The sequence below is a fragment of the Gouania willdenowi genome, chromosome 18, assembly GCF_900634775.1.
Source record: "Gouania willdenowi chromosome 18, fGouWil2.1, whole genome shotgun sequence".
Classification (NCBI taxonomy): Eukaryota; Metazoa; Chordata; class Actinopteri; order Blenniiformes; family Gobiesocidae; genus Gouania; species Gouania willdenowi.
This window is the reverse complement of record NC_041061.1, coordinates 26,084,824-26,102,772: the sequence shown is the minus strand read 5'-3', so window position 1 is coordinate 26,102,772 and position 17,949 is coordinate 26,084,824. Positions and strand designations below refer to the sequence as shown.

At 38.9% G+C, this 17,949-nt stretch overlaps 1 protein-coding gene across 1 annotated transcript; it reads left to right on the top strand.

Moving 5' to 3' along the window:
• Positions 1–1,067: 1,067 nt before the first annotated feature.
• LOC114480721 (tetraspanin-5-like) lies at positions 1,068–17,276 on the top strand. The gene is made up of 10 exons (XM_028475113.1): positions 1,068–1,376; positions 3,660–3,710; positions 5,653–5,799; positions 5,883–6,053; positions 9,239–9,364; positions 12,382–12,429; positions 12,574–12,690; positions 12,769–12,830; positions 15,092–15,131; positions 15,229–17,276. The coding sequence occupies exons 1-9, from the start codon at positions 1,296–1,298 to the stop codon at positions 15,102–15,104; spliced, it is 816 nt and encodes a 271-aa protein (XP_028330914.1). The 5' UTR covers positions 1,068–1,295; the 3' UTR covers positions 15,105–15,131; positions 15,229–17,276.
• The last annotated feature ends 673 nt before the right edge of the window (positions 17,277–17,949 follow it).

The window sequence follows — 17,949 nt, the reverse complement described above, 5'->3', positions numbered from 1 at the left end:
CTAGGGTAACAAGGGGACGCTACATGGCGGCCCCCAGGTGCACTGACCGAGCCCCACAGAGCGCCCCATGGTCACCTTTTTTTCGATGCCGCCAGCGTGATAAGCCTTAGTTATTGCCCAAGTCAGGCCCTAATATCCTAAAAAAAAAAACACCCTGTAAATATTGACCAGCAGGTGTGTGTGATTCAGAATTAAATTTGCATTAGGAATTGAGTGTTTACAATTGGTCAATTTAAAGAGGATTTAAGTTTTATTCTGAATTAAAGAGGAATTAAAACTCCCATGTAAACCATCCATGAAAAAGCTACTTAACCTCCCACTTTTCTATAGCAAGATATACTTCCTACACTACACACTTAAATTAAATTTAAATGATTGTCTCCCAGTGTGTGTGTGTTTTTGGTGTCGTTTTGTATGTTTCTCTGTTGTTTTTGTTGATGGATTAAAGATGCCTCTCTACAGCTTATATTAACCTTTCTTTAGCTTGGATCATTCAATTAGTGTAAATATCTCCATATCCATAGTTGAGCATTTATTTAAATCTGATAGGAATATGGAAATATCATAACAACAACAACAAAAACAATATAATACCACTAAAAAGCTTATGTGTGGACAAAATAAAGAGAGGCACAGTTCATGATTATAAATGTATTTTCAACAGCATAGCCAAAAGAGCCCCAGCACAAAAACAGCTTAATGGAAGTGATATTTTACAGTTCTACATTTTAAGTGGTATCACCAATTTGGGGGGGAAAACACACAAAATGACGCATTAGGAGTAGAATACTGATGCACTTTCTGAGGCTGACATTGGTGAGACGTATGTGTGCTATCTGGGTAGTATTATTATCATTTATAACTAAAAATAAACATGATAAAACCCCATATTTTTTATGCGTTCATTTGTTAATTCTCCCCTGACTCTCTCAAGTAGCCCTGGAGCGCTATCGCGTACTCCTAGAGGTACATGTACCCCCATTTGAGAAACCTTGCCCTAGTGGAATGGTAACAGCGGAAGTGTTGTGTATTTCTTGAATCTGATTGGAGGAAGCCTTTGACTTCTGACCAATGGCGTTAGAGCATGTGTGGGAGCTGCTGATGGAGGATGATGCGCTAACTACTGAGAGCTTTGTTCAGGGCTCAGCGTGGAGGCACCTCCGTGTTTCGTCCATCATGTCCGCGGGTTTAAAGCGAACAGCAGAAGGTTGTGAACCCGCTGCTCTGAGCCTGTGAGCCTCTGAGCAAGGCCTCGATCCATCCTCACTCCGAGTGCTCCCAGAGGATGCTCCAACATGACCGGGAATCATTTCAAAGGCCACGAAGTCAGCTGCTGCATCAAATACTTCATCTTCGGCTTTAATATCCTGTTCTGGGTAAGAGGCGTGGACTACAGTCTACTGTAGTCGGTGAATGTTGTGGTTGTTATTGTGCAGGCCTCGTCCATCCTCTGCCCCATTGTGCCGCTATGTGAGGTACCCGGATGGAGCAGCTGCAGCGGCTAATCGGCTTTTTTCTAATCAACCTTTAAATATGTGTGTCATCACTTCTTCACTCAGTGTTTATCACAGAGGACACACATACACACAGTATTGCATTAAGCTGTTTATAAATAGGAGCCAGCTTTTTATTAAAAGCTAAAAAAAATAAAAATAAAAAAAGTCACTTTTTATCCTCAATCTTAAAATAAATTACTTCTTTAAATACTGTAAAGCAGTGTGCTTCGACACATATTGAATGTACACATACATATACGTATACTATTTCATTTAAATGTTCACCAGAGGGGTATTCCTTAAAGGAGGGTTAACAAACTCTGAGTCTATCCATAAACTCTGGGTCAACATACCCCGCGATGGGAAACTCTGGGTATTTGATTCCATTACAGCTGGTATGAAGTGGGTTAATCAACCCTGAGTATGTAAACCTTGGGTTACTGACGTGCACGCGCGATGAAAAACCATCATCAATGGATCGAAGATGACTTGAGCTGCCATGACAACCAGCCGGAAAATAGTGATTTATTCACCGTAATGGGTGAAATAAGCCGGTGTTTGAGGAATATGAGCCTGTTCTAAAGGTGTGTTCAGTCTTCAGTGATTATAGTGGCTTAAATCACCTGTAATTAGTCACACTTTTTGGTCGCTTCATCACTTTATCGCTTCAGTGACGTGACGAGCGGTGAATAATATGAATAAAATGTGTCTGAGGAGACGTGACAGCAGCATAGGATGTCTGCATTGAGAGCCCTCCTGTTACACTGGATATTAAGACAGTAAATGCCACTTGATATCACATAATTTATATTGATTTTTAATGTAATATTGTCGCCAGAGTCATCTATACGTCCTAAAATATGTCATAAAAGAACACTGATGCGGGACGCGAATTATTATTATTATTATTATTATTATTATTATTATCATATCCTATTTAGTTTTGCACATATTAGTCTTTAACTACTGTTTATATTTTTCTAGTTGATTGTTATTATTTAATGTTTACATTGTTAGAGAGAGCGCAGTTCACCAAGTCAAATTCCACGTGTGTATAACGTACAGTACATGACCATTAAAGTTGATTCTGATATAGGTAACAAATTAAATGGCAAGCCACAGAAATAAATAGCAATGGAAAAAGCTACAATAACAAGATGCTTTTTGTTTGTATGCACCTGACTCTATGAACAGGTCTGTGACTGGGACACTTATGGAGTTTGTTCCATTTGCTTGATGTAGTTCTGAAATTAGGGGCACTTCAGTGTTGTGGCTTTGTTTCTGGAGATTTAGAGCAAACTCAATGTATTGTTGTTCTTTTAAAATGCTCTACTCTCACACATACAGACCCAGGGTCACCAACCTTCAGCATTATAAAAAAAAACATTTTAGCTCCTCCTGTTAATTTTCTTAATTTTGTCCTGATGAAATGTAAATTTCAACGTCAAATCTTTAGCTTTAGTCATAGTTTTACTTTTTTTTAATAAAACAACTTAGTTTAAGTCAAAATTTGATTTAGTAAACAGGACTATTTCAGCTAATAGTCTACTTTTAGTCAACTAAATTACATCAAGAATTGACTAAATCTGCTGCACATATTTGACTAAAATATAAAGTGAATGGATTTTTTTTAAGATTAAATACACATACACAGATTTTATCCTCTGAGCAAAAAGAACAAAACTTATCTTTTTCAATTTTTATCTTTTACTCAGTCAGCTTCCTTTAGATTTATATGAACAATAAAATAAACATCATTAAATATACAGTATATTCATCATAAAAAGACCCTTTGTCTATCCAAAGTCTCAGATACATGATGTGTTTTATACCAGTTTTCTTTTCAATACTTTGAAGTATTGTCAGAATAAGATCATGGATGTTATCTAACTATCCAAATACTCAACACATTAATGGATGCCTTGATGCAGATTATGCTCTTTTTAGTGGCCGACTGAAATTATTCCTTATTTCCTGGCAGTTGGTCACATTGTAGGAATCCTCTGAGTGAGTGAAATGATGAGCACCTCTGTGGGCTCATGGAGTGAACCATTGTGGAACACATCAGTACGTTAGAACATTCCATGGTCTTACTGTCCTATCACTGAAGAGCTTTGTGGAATATTTCTGTAACATTAACATTTGTGTTTTGGCGTTTCTCAGCTTCTGGGCATGGCATTGGTTGGAATTGGACTGTGGGCGTGGAGTGAAAAGGTGAGTCCTCCTTTTCATTTAGGGCTCTATTCTCACATGTGCGTATGTCAGAAAAGCCATGCAGCAGCGCTGTTTCTGGCTGCGTGCTATTCTCCCCCTGTACTTAAGTCAGTCCGTGCACGCCTTCATCCTAGTTACACGCTGTGGGTGGAGCAGCCCTAAAATGCGGGCGTTCCCATTCAAATTTGGCTTTACTCGTATTCTCCATTTTGCTTAAATTCTTTTCCCCTTACGCGCTTCTAAACCTAGAGTAAGTGCAGCGCCCCGATAAGGTGAAACATTATATTGTACTAGAAGTTTGGACTCGGTTACAATTTAAGCTACACAGACTCATAATATTGCAGAAGAGACTCCCAGAAAGAATCTATCCAAACTGACACTGTTACACTGTTAAACTATCCATGCCGTCCACTCGTTTTCCTGCAGAGACGATGGGTGCTGCCTTGTGGAGTTTTTTTTTTTTTTTTTAAAGGATTTTTTTGGCTCTAGTGGCCTTTATACAGTTGCTTGACAGGAAGGGGGTGAGAGAGAGCAGGGAATGACACGCAGGAAGGGGTCCCAGGCCGGGAATCGAACCTGGACCCGCTGCAGGTGAGGAACTACAGCCTCCGTACATGGGGCGGGCGCTCAACCCACTGAGCTAAACACCGCCCTGCCTTGTGGAGTTTTGCGCGCACCCGAGTTGCGCCTCAGCTGCTGCTGCTCAATAAATTAAAATCTGAAAGACGTCAGACTTCTGTCCACGTTGGTCACACTGATGTCTAACTTTTTTCATACTATGTCCAACGTAACGCCACAGTTTGATCCACTACAGAGTGAATAATAAGTGAAACAAGATGTCACATGGGAAGGTTGGTGAAATGCGGGTGAGAGGATGGACCAGAAACTATTCCCACACATATTTAAATGAGGCTCAGCTTCAGTTCAGACTCGCTCACATCAGCTCCATATGCATTAGACAATTTATATTTAAAAATGCGTATTATGTAGGAAGCCAATGGTTCTGTTTCACTGCAAACATCTGTCTCCTCTGGATTAAAGCAGGACGCTCTGTGGGATTATTTTCCTCAAACCTGCAACGCATCACACTCAGTTACGCTTTAGCGCAGGCACCGTATTGATGACTGATGCGCTGATCATTTCTGAATGCAGGAATGTAAGAAGTTAATAAAATCAGGCTTTCCACACAAATAAATGGTAATCTGTCATGAATATGAGGGGAAAAAAAGAGAGATTTTGACTGTGACTCAGACAGAAAAATGCGGCCGATCCTCACAGTGCAATATTCTGATCAAATCAACCTGTTACATTGTTTATCAATGAAGGCGTTTCATATTAAAAATGTGCTTCATCATTTTCACAGATTTCAATGACATTTAAAGGCATTATGAAAACTCCATGTTCTGTGATTTTCCAGACAGCCCCCAAAAAACGACATCATGGTCCTGTCCGCCTCCTTTGCTTCAAACTACCTTCATTCACAGACTACGCGCTTTTAGTCGGTTTACGCGTGGTGGGCGTGTCAGGAGCTTGGACTGGAGAATACACTCAGGAGAGAGGCGCGTAAAAAAGCGCTTCAGTCTAGATGGGAGAATAGGGCCATTAGTGTCTCACATACAGTAGCCATTCGTCTCCACATAGTCATTTTTAATGTTAGCCTGGCCTAGGGTTTTGTTATCCATGAGTTAATGTGGCTGAAAATTAGCTTAAAACCCCCGTTTGAGTCAAAACAATCTGATTTTACTTCAGTTTCTTGCAATAGAAAGAAGGGAACGTTTCACAGGTTTGATGACATCCCCCTGGAGCTACTCAGTCCTCTGGACTTTACACACATTACATACGTGAAATATTGGATACGTAAAACAAATGTCTAAAATGTGCAAACTAACCCCATAGAGTAATTTATGACTGAAATATGTGTGCTGTGTTTCTTTCCCACCAGGGGGTTCTGTCCAACATCTCCTCCATCACAGATCTCGGGGGCTTTGACCCTGTTTGGCTCTTCATGGTCGTTGGTGGAGTTATGTTCATTCTGGGCTTTGCTGGATGCATTGGAGCACTGCGGGAAAACACTTTTCTTCTCAAGTTTGTATGTTTCAGTTCACCGTGGCCACATTAATCTCACTTGTTATTTCGTTCTTGCTCCTAATGATTCTCATGTCTCCGCTTTAGTTCTCTGTGTTTCTGGGAATCATCTTCTTCTTGGAGTTGACCACAGGAGTTCTGGCATTTGTCTTTAAAGATTGGATTAAAGACCAGCTCAACCTGTTTATCAACAACAACATTCGGGCATATCGGGACGACATCGATCTACAGAACCTTATTGATTTTACCCAGGAATATGTAAGTTCAGCAGAAGCACAGAAACAGCGGTGCAGAAACAAAACTTGTTTTTTTTATTTCAAAGTAGACATCTAGTACACTTTACAACATAATGTTCTAACTTATTACATTTTCTAAAATTCTTACAGCTGTATCCAGCTGTAGTAACAATCAGATTTTAACAATAGCAGATCTGAACATATTTCAGCCACAAATACATAACTTTATCAAAGTGACGTTATTCATAAAGGCAACCAAAGAGGATAAATGTGAGATTTAAAAATTAGTTTGGAGTGAGTTGAGTAATAATATGTGGATGGGTTCAGATCATTTTATTTCATGAGTTTGGCAGATTTCCATCCAGTAAAAATAGTAAAAAATATTTCTTTCTGGAATCTTAAAGCATGTGATTTTCTCCATGTGGTATATTTTTTCTAAGTTTCTCAGTCCACACAATGTATGCTGGGGGAGGGTTTAGCCAATTAACTGTAATGCATTTAATTGCTGCTGTTGTCATTATTTGTAATTTAAGATGTATTTTCTAGCTTTTCCATCAATGCAGGCTGGTATTAGACCCAAAATTACAACTCTAAGATCTTTAGCTAGGTTTTTGATACAACACATTTTCATGAGCTTAAAAAACATCATCCCAAAATGTTCTCAGTTTTGTACAAGCCCAAAAAATATGAGTATGGTTGCCTATTTGCGTGCCACAGTTTCTCCAACACTTATTTGAGTATGTTGATCCCATTTCAGCAGCAATTTATCCATCCATCCATCCATCTTCTCCCGCTTAGCCGTTTCCGGGTCGCGGGGGCAGCATCCTCAGTAGGGAGGCCCAGACTTCCCTCTCCCCGGCCACTTCCTCCAGCTCTTCCGGGGGGACCCCGAGACGTTCCCAGGCCAGCCGAGAGACATAGTCTCTCCAGCGTGTCCTGGGTCTTCCCCGGGGTCTCCTTCCGGAGGGACGTGCCCTGAACGCCTCACTAGGGAGGCAATTTATAGTGTTCAAAAAATGTCATTATTACTTTCCACTTAAACTCCCTCCAAGTATTTGAGTTAGTAACTAAATGTGCCGGTGTGCAAAGTTCCTCTCACTTCTCTTCAGGTGTATCTACACTCATTTCAGATTCCCATTTCTCCTTCTACCTATAAAAGCAAGAAAGTTCTGTAATGCGTGTGTGTTTGTAGAGCAAATATCTCCACGGCGCGGTATCTGTTCGACCTGAAACTTTGTTAACAGCTTCCTAATGCCATGAGAGTGTGCATCTGGTATTTTGGAGTAATTTGGTCATTTCAAAACGTTTATTTTCATGTTTGTTTGACCGTTCGCTGTTTAGACCGGACGGACTGGACCCAGAAGTGAGTGGCGGGCAATGGCCGCGGCTATGTTAAAATGTAAGAGCGATGTTTCTACGTGGATACGGCATTATAAACAGATATTTTCATCACATGCTATATAACCTAATGCGCACACAGAACCCTTTAGAGAGAGAGTTGCGACAACGGAAGAGTTCCCGGAAGTTTCAAATAGTTCCCACGGGTCCATTTTTTTTTTTTCTCTACACGCATTTCAACAACTTGTGACGGAGTATGTGCATGCGCGTGGCTGATGTGCGAGAGAGAAAAAACGCCCTCACCACACATAAGGTATTTATAATGAAAATGTACTAAATAAGTAAAATAAAACAAAAAACTAAACAATATTTATACAAAAAGTACACCAAACGACAACAGAAATCCACCAATATATACAAAAAGGCTCCAAAAACACACAAAATGACTCCAAAAAACATACATTACAGAAAAATACACCAAAGGAAAAAAATATGAAAATGAGTAAAAAAAAACTACAATTGTCCCATAGAATTAAACCAGGGAAAAATCACATGCTATTTTACTTTGCACCTGCAAATAAACCTTTTTCTAACACTACAGAGTATGTACACCTCTTTGTACATCCAACCTTCAAACACATACTCATTTGGCCATCATTGACAACTCTACTTAAGCTCCTCCCACTATATGAATACATACTTCCAACGGGCAATGTACTAGTTGTATTTATTGTGCAATTTAAAGTCATGCTTGTAAATGCATAGTCAAATTGACGGATGTCTCTCTTCATTCGTCATGGTTTGAGCCAAGAGGGGCCAGGTTTGACCTCTGAAACTAAGACCCACAGTTTGTGTAAGTGTGTGTCTGTGTGAGATGATGACATGAGGGCCTGGGAACACAAGGGCCTGTGATGCTGTAGAGCAGTGGTTCTCAAACCTTTTTAGTTTTATCTTTCTCTTATTTCTGAATCCAAGTACCCCCTTTGTCTGACTACAATGTTTTGCTTAGTAAACTATTTCAAAACAACTATAGAGCATATGAACGAGTGATAACACACATTTTAAAGACTCTAATTTTGTAAATAAGTGGAAAGAAACACTATTTAGTGCAGTGGTTCCCAACCTTTTTTGGAACCCATTTTAATATCAAGAATTTCTGGCAAGCCCAAAGACATTTTTTTAAAATATAAAATTAGTTTTCGATCATGTTTGAGTTCAGATTTTTTTTTTTTTATTGCATTTTAGTTTAACAAGATTTATATTTCACAAAGTGAAAGTATATGAATACAGTTATTTAAGATTGTGGGTTGTTTTAATAATTAAAAAAAAGAATGATAATAAAAAAATGTCCAAAATCTTTTGGGATTTTTCAGAAATTTCAGCCGACCCCACAAGGTTGAAAAACACTGATTTAGTGGCTCCTGAATAGTTTCATTTCTATAGTTTTTATCATTTCCGTTCATCTCACACCTGGTGTGGGATCAAGACTGACACTTTATTTGTTAATTTTCAACTACCTCTCTCTCATGTACCCCCTGTAGTGGCATCGCGTACCCCCATTTGAGAAACACTGTTGTAGAGCGCCTTGCTTTATTACCGAGAAACAGGCTCATTGGCTTTCTACATAATAAGCTGTTTTAAATTTAAAATATTCAAGCCTGACCCGAACCAGAGCATCATATCTAAATATCTGTCACGTTAGGGTATTTGTCCTCTAATCTGAACTGTTACTTCAGCTAAATGTGGCTCCCAGGTCACTTTATAAAACCCACATACTTCTTACCACACTTTGTAAATAGGGATATGTGTGAAATACGTATATTCACATGTTTCTGCACAGTGCCTCAGTCATGTTTGTGATCCATGCAGTGGGAGTGCTGCGGTGCCTTTGGAGCAGAGGATTGGAACCTGAACATCTACTTTAACTGCACCGATGGGAATCCCAGCCGGGAAAAGTGTGGCGTTCCCTTCTCCTGCTGCACCAAGGATCCAGCGGTAACACAGATACACAATTACATGGCTGCTCTAAGCCACTGATAAATACATTTTGTTGTAGATGGATAAATACATCAGAGGAAAATCAATGACAATACTTGGCTTGTTGACATTTGCTTGTTACCCATGCGCTGATCTGATGTTGACATTAACAGTGTTTGTTAATAAAGTTGGTGCTTACCACTAAAACAAACTTAAATATGTCATAAAAAAGCGGCCCGATCCGCACTCCAATTATAGCACAGTTATTTATTTACTTGCTACTATATATATATATATATATATATCAGTGGCGGATGCTTTAAGACTACAAGGGAACCTCAGCTTTCCCTAAAATCAGTGGTCAAATATGTAGTGTTGTGTGTACATTTCATTGACTAAATATATGACAGAACACATGTATGTTTAGTTCAGAATCAGCTTCTTATAACAGGAAACTGACAGTGACAGCTTGACGTTCTTCATTCATTACCGCAGCGTCACAGTGTTAATAAACAGTGGTGAAGTTCAGCTTCAATTGACTTCAATGGGACAGGATTTAGGGGTTGAGCCACTGCAGTCAAACTAGACGCTCATTGGATAAATGCTCGGTTATGACGCACTTAGTCCCGCCCATCGGACGCCGGGCTTCACAGGAGGTCTATGGAGCAGTGGGCTGGATCTGTCTGTTCCGGACGCTGGAATAATGGATGATGATTGGATGATCTATCTCAGGCTAATTCAATTTTGATTGACAGCGAAATGAGCCAATCAGAGAGTATGACGTTGTAAGCACACAGGCAGGTTTTTCAAATATTTCAGTCCGTTGCTCTGTGTTGACACGGAGACTTTGCTGATCCTCTCATAGCGAATCAACTTCTGACTGTGTCTGTTTTTGGTGTTTGTGGAGACTGTTACTGCTTGTGTTGTGAGACTTTTGACCAAACACTCACACTCCAGCACGCAGCAGCTACGCGCGTGCATGCGTGTGCGCGCGCGTGCGTGTGTCATAATCTACAAATAGTTGTTGACAACAAAATGTGAATTCTACTAAAATTCACATTTAAATAAACAGATACATTTTCTGAAGTAGGCAGAAAATGAGCTTCCCCTGCATGAAAGACCAGCAGCCGCCACTGATATATATATATATTTATCCTTCTCGTTCAAAAGTTTCTTTCTGGCCGCCTTCTACTCTTAAACATGTTCATAAATTATTCTTTACCCCTTTAGCCCCAAAAGAATATCTGTAATATTACGTGAATATCTGTAAAAGTCACGTTTTTCTACTAGCTCTGTCTGCTAGCATAGCATCTCTTCTTCACTGCACAGAATAACTGCATGCCAACCAACCACTGGGTTACCAGCGCCCTCTGCTGATCCAAACAAATATCTGACATAAAGACAGTGCAATGACTGTTTTTTTTTTTAAAGTCAAATTGTTAAGGCACAAAATACATTTTCAGTTGCACTTTTAAAATGAAAAAGAACTATTATGGAGTTTTGCATTGTTTACTATAGAACCAGAATTTAAATTAATAGGCTTTTTCTTCATTTGTATTATTCTTTTATTTATTTCATTCAAGATTTATTTTTAGTTAAATTGCATTGTTTTGAATAATTTATCAAGGGATTCTTTTGACAATTAAAAATAAAAGGAAAATAGTACAGTATTTTCTAGTTTTTTTCCCCAAAAAAATAAAGGAATATTTTTCAATCATCATTTGTCTACAGTCCCATTTTGTAAAATAAATAGTGAGAGAATCGTATCGTGAACCCAGTATCGTGAATCGAATCGTATCGGGAGTTGAGTGAATCGTTACATCCCTAGTACCCGTAACAGCAACTCATTGACAGTAATATGAGTATTTGTGATCCATTACTTTCCCCTTTGCCTAATGTAACCCTACAGTAATGTTGATGACAAAGCATGACATGATCAAAGCACTACACAGAGGAATGCAAGCCAAAGTAGTTCAAGCCAAAGACATCTCTAAGGAATTTGTGGTCACAAATGGTGTCAAGCAGGGTTGTGTACTCGCACCCACATTATTTTCATTATACCTTACGGCAATGCTAAAAGTTGCATTTAAGGATGTACAGACAAGACATGGGGCAGATCTCTTCAAAGTGTCTCACTTCAAGGCAAAAACTCGGATGACAGTTCGCTGGTGGTAAACGGTGCTGCAGATTTTCAGATGCTTGTTGATAAGTTTGCCGGAGCTGCGACTCAATTCAGCCTGAAGATAAACATCAAGAAGACAGAATGCCTATATCAGCCGATAAAACTGCTACACACTCCACCTGAACTGGAATGGATCACAATAAACCAGGAGCCTCAAGGAGATACACAACAGATTAGGAAAGCTAAGTGCAGCTTTTGGCAAACTTCAACAGCAACTGTGGTCAAACAAGCATGTCTCCATCAGGGCGAGGGGCAAAGTCTACAGAGCAGTGGTACTGTCAAGCATTCTTTATGGAGCAGAAGTATGGACAATATACAGGAAACAGGTGAAGAAACTACATGCCTACATGATGAAACAGCTTAGAGACATCATGAGCGTCAAGTGGGTTGATAAAGTCACAAATGCAGAAATCCTGCATCGTGTGAACCTGTCATGCATGGCTGATATCTTAATAGAGAAGAACCTTAGATGGTTCGGACACATGCACAGGATGAAGAAAGACCGGCTTCCAAGACAACCGTTGTACTCCCAGCTCTGCGAAGGAGGAAGAAACCAAGGAAGACCTCGACTCAGATTCAAAGATGTGGCAAAAATGAAATATGAGGTGGAGAGACATAGACACAAAATCCTGGCATCACAGCTAGAAACAGAACTGTATGGAGAACTGTCATCAAACCAAAGCTGGAACCATTCGAGTCCTGTCGACTGACTGCAAGAGAGAAGCCATTACTTTCACCTCTGCATAATGCAACCCTACAGTCGTGATCATCTTTGTCTGGCTTTCTGTTTTCAATGGGAACATTCTTTTAGTTTTGTTTCTATATTCTTAAACTAGTTGTTTTGTTTTTATAGGAGGACGTAATAAACACTCAGTGTGGATATGACATTCGAGCCAAGTCTGTAAGTGACACACACACTCATCGTTTGAGTGTTTTAAAATTATTATTTTTTTCATTCGAACGCTTTCCTTTATTAAAACATTTGACGATTCTGTAATAAATAACATTTGATGATTCTATCGTTTGGATCTTTTGTTCCATCCAGGACTCAGAGCAGAAAGATCACATCAATGTGAAAGGCTGCGTGCCACAGTTTGAAAGGTGGCTGCAGGATAATCTCACCTTGGTGGCTGGGATCTTCATTGGTGTTGCACTGTTGCAGGTCAGTCACTGAACGCTACAACTGCAGGACAAGATGTCATCATGATTAAATGTGCAGTTTTTCCATTTCTCTCCTCAGATTTTTGGGATTTGTTTGGCACAAAACTTAGTGAGTGACATCAAAGCTGTGCAGGACAGTTGGTGAGTAGTTTAGCCTTTTCTTATGTTGTTTCATGTGACTTCTCTTTTACACGAATGAAAAGACTCATTCTCGTTGGCGAGACAACAAGGTTTCGCTCTGAAGAGTCCTTTAAAACACATGAAATCAGAATGAGACACACCGTAATTTCCTGACTATGAGTCGCAACTTTTTTCCCACGCTTTGAACCACGCGGCTTAAACAATGACGCGGCTAATTTGTGGATTTTTTCTGGTTTTACAAGCGTCATGTCGCCACAAAATTGCCATTAAGGTGACCAATGAAACGGTTTACATTAAATAGAGCACGTTCCCACTGAATCACTCTGATCAGTCACTTTGTTACGCACACACCCTCTTCATGGAGAAATGCATACGATGCGGCTTTCAAGTTGTCACACACACACACAGAGAGAGAGAGAGAGAGAGAGAGCTGTAGCAGCCTGGATACAGTAAAAATCAGCCAGTTTGGAATAGAAGGAAACATTAAACGGCATAAATTTGTTAAATCACAGCGTTAGATTTGTTCAGGAGTGACCAGTGCTCTGGACTCTGAGGAGAACTGACAGACGGAGACAGAGTGGAGATCAGAACAGACTGGATACAGTAAAAATCAGCCAGTTTGTAATAAAAAGAAACAATAAACAGCATAACGTGTTCAATTGAATCATTTAGTTTGTTTAGAAGCGATCGCGTCTGGATGGTGTGATTGCTCTATAGTAGTTCACAGTGTGGTGGCAAAATTGATTAATTATGTATACTCATATATTTGCTTTTTGATCTCATTCAACTTAATACCCCAATTTGTAACTTTCCACTCCTGTCTGATGTCTTTTCCTCTTCCTGCAAAGTCGGTGGACCCATACTCCCATGATACAGCTTCTCTAAAGGAATGTCAGTTGGCCTCAGTTTAATCTCCAAGGCCAGAGCACGTCCAAACCCACCCCGACATCGGAGGTGTCACCTCCGGCAGACTGACCTCCCCCCCCCCTGGTCTCTTCTTTGTTGTCTGTGGAAGGGGGGAGGTGGGATAGTGGGGTATAAATGTGTGTGAAAGGAACTTTTGGTCCCTTTTTTCGCGTCTCTCCTCTGGCCAGAGACTTCTTTGTCTATCCCGCTTTGTACCTTTTTATTTAGTTTAGATTAAATCGTTTTTTATTACTTCATCATCTCTCCTGTCTGGTCTTCATCATTTATCACCACAGAGTGTGTTTTCAAGTCAAAGACGAGGTAACCGTAAATTTCACCGTAACAACAGTAAGAAGAACGGACGGAGGGAGCGCTGTGTCAGTCTGGTTCCAGTAAAAAGTGATCATAAAAAAGTGATATGCAGACGTGGGGCAGTCTTCATGTGGAGATGGAGACCCATCAGTTGAAACTCCTCAGAACACACGGAAATCTCCATTAAAATGAGTTACATGAGTATAGCAGCCCACCTACAGTACCTGCCTGTTGTGATTGGCCGAGTCATCTGAAGGGCACCCATATCAGCCAATAGTGTGTGGCCTTTGTGACGACGTGCTAAATTATTGGAACGCAGCCAATACTGCAGTGTCTTCATTAGGCTGGAAATGAAGGTCCTTTGTTAATCCCAGAGGGAAATTACATTTTATTACAGATGCTGTAGAAATATTTCAAAGAAGAAACACTAAAACATAGAAAAGAAATAAAAGACTGTTAATTAAATAGAAATGAAATACCAGTAACACCTCCAGTAAAATATAATACAAATGTACAAATATAATACAGATATTACAGGTGTAAAAAGGATTTTATATGTTTGTGACTTTTTAAAAAATGAATTTTCTTTGTTTAGTGTTTCTTTTCATTTGTAATATTTCTCTGTAACAATAATTTCCCCCTGAGATCAATAAAGTATTTCTGAACATGTTTCTGTTTCAGGAAGTTTAATAGCCAGTAAGGGTATAAGAAAAAAATGATTCCATGATAAACTTGCAAAGGTGAAATTTGTAACTATTGAAATTGCGATATATTGCGATGTATATGGTATTGTTTAGTATTGGGATATATCGTATTGTGGACATGAATCGCATTGTATGGCACAACCCTAATAGCCAGTAAAGTCCTCTAAACAGGGAAAGATGATGAAATGGAAATGCGTAATATCCTGAAACTGAATTTAGGAAATGTTGAAAGGGAAAATCAGAGGCTTTGATCTGATCCACTACTTCTGTATTGTGTTTTTGTCCTTGCTCACAGCTGCTGTTGTACTTAACAAACTCTGTTCTTTCCTTTTCATCTAGTTTTTTTACCTAAGCCCAAAGGAGTCTCTTTAGCTGGAAGGTAATCTTTGCTTTGATCCACTTGGTAATATCAGTCCTTATCAAATAGAAACCTGACTGACATGTTCCTGTTTTTCTCCTTTGCTACATTTTTTAAGTGACTTCATCACGAGCTGTCGGAGAACATCCCCAACATCTGCTGTTTGCTCCTTCAGTCTGTAGCTCAACGCTTCACTCTACTAATGTGTGACTACTGAAAAAACCACAACATAAAACACACACACGCACGCTTGTTTTGAGCACACATGGGCACTATGTAGACCAAGGTTTTTCTACTGGGATACAACAGCATCACTCACACCTGCTTCGTGCACATTTCTTTTGCTTGTGTTTAGAAAAAGGTTGAGATTTGCACAACATGTGATGGGACACATTGAGCAGCCAGTGGTTTTAACACAGGTCAACTCCACTGTAGTGAGTGGGGGGCTAATGTTGCCTTGTTCCCTGCTTTCTGAGCCTCTGAATAGTAACTGTGGTTAAATTCTGATCAAGTTCCACTTGTTTATGGATGTACATAAAACAAAGATACAGGTTGTTGATGATTGTGTGTAAAGGTATGAACTGCTATGAAATGACAAACCAACTCAGACTCCTGGAACACAAATAGACTGAGGTAGTTCTACTACATTTGAATTTCAGTGTTTCACATGAACCAGTCCACATTTTTAAAGTGGGTAGGTTTTAACGCATTTTTTTTTTTTTAATTATTATTAGCAGCAACAATCCTTCTTTATTAACAGTGTTCATTCATGTTTTATAAAATACCAACATGGAGTCGCCTCTAAAGTCTTACATTAATGTTGTAATTCGTGTGAATTGGTGAATTTCTAATTTTCATAGCAAAGTCTTTGAACATTTAAAAATGTTCTTTATTTTTCTATTCTGATGTAATGAAAACAATTCTGTCAGATTCAGTGTATTTTGAAACAATGAGAAAAGGAAGTTAATGTAATGAAATGTGGTTTCTGTGATGATTTAAAAGAGAAAAGGCCTTTGGGTGCCTGCAAACTATTCCCTGAACTTGTGTGGTGGTGCGTTTGAGGCTTATGGTCGCGACTAAAACAAAGGAATAGAACCAATGGTTACGATGACATGAAGAGGTTTGCAGAGCTTTTGTCAGTGGCTCTCACACATTTTCCTTTCGCCACAAGAGGAGGTTTGGTGCTTTTACACTGAAGGGCCTTTATTCACACCAATAACAAAGTTTATTGATTGATAATTAAAAGAATCAAATACAATCTCATCAACCTTTTATTTACTGTCAAGGTCATCAGAATCCAAGAGATAATTGTGAATATTTCTCTAACATGTTTGCTCCTGAGTTGCACTTTTTGGTTAAACGTAAAGACATGAAACTATTAAAGCATCACCACTGGCTGACCTTTGGGGTTTATTGATAAACTACTTCGTAGAATTTGCTGCACTTTGATTTTCATCTTCCTCTTCTCTGATCGTTCCGTGAAAAGATTTTGAGAGTTGAACGATGTTCCTTCATTTGGGTCGGGGTTTGTTTTTTAGGCGGTGGTGTTGCGTCTCAATACCAGACCAGTTAAAAACCAGTACCCTAATGATGGGTCGAGGCCAGAGTAGCTCAACACTGTGTAATCCATACCAGAGTGGTTGGAGTGTGAGCGTTATTCCAGTACATTTATGTTGGCTCAACAGAAGTGATCAGGTCTACTTCCTGTTACTACAGATGTTACAGTTGTGGTGAATATTGAACACTTCATAATGTATGTTATGAGTAATCCACTGTAACGTGATTACATTATGAAGGCTGAACATGTGACAGTGTTCTCTATGTAGTGTCTTTATGTTCTGATGGGTTGGTAAATACCTTCATTTGACTAATAATAGCTCCCATATAAAAATAGTCTATTGGCAGCCCATTAAAAATGTAAGGAATTATACAATAGTCATTGTAGTGATATTTTTTTACGTCTCAACACAGCTAAATTTGATCCCTGACTTACAGGTTGGTTTTAAATTGTAAAGACTTGTTCTACTTGTGTCCCAGTGCAGCTCTTGAATTGTGCTTAAATGTATCATTGTTTTCCCCACTATATAACATTGTCGTTTCACTACCTCCTCTCACTTTGGTTTGTTCTGACAAATTTGGATTTGAATGAATAAAATTGTAAAATCTTTTGTTGTTGATTCTTCAGTAGTGAAGGCATATTGTTTTCTTGTTTGCAGCGTCACAGTGGCTGTTAAATGAACTCAGTGAGTGTGGTTCAGATTTCAGTCTACAAACTGATTTTACGTTCAGTTTTTCTTATTTTCTGCCAACGTAATATTGTAATTTAAATTATGGAAACTAAAATGTATATTTTTAAGGTTACAACAGAGTAATTTTCAGAATAAGTAGCTATAGTATCAGGTAAGAAGCAGAGTGGTAGAGATTAGAAAGGATCAGTATTTTACTCTTGGGATTTACAAATGATCAAGTTGAAAAAACGGAAAACTTGAAGTTGACTTTCCTTCAACATTGATTTAGATTTTTTTTCTTGTTTATTTTTGAATAGTACAGATAGCGTCGCTCTACATATGTATTTTCCAACATTTCCTTTTCCCCTCCCGATCCCACCCTATAACAGAAGGCCAGATAACTATAGAATTACAGTTCACAAAACACACACACACACCAAAAGCAAAAAACAAAAAAAAACAATTATAATTGTAATCAATACAATATAATAGAAGTACAATTATATCACATCAACAAATGTAATTTGCGTTCACATTTTATAAATAAGTCAAAAACGTTTGCCAGACTTCATTACAGCAATAAATGGACACGGTTCCACTGTAGTATTACA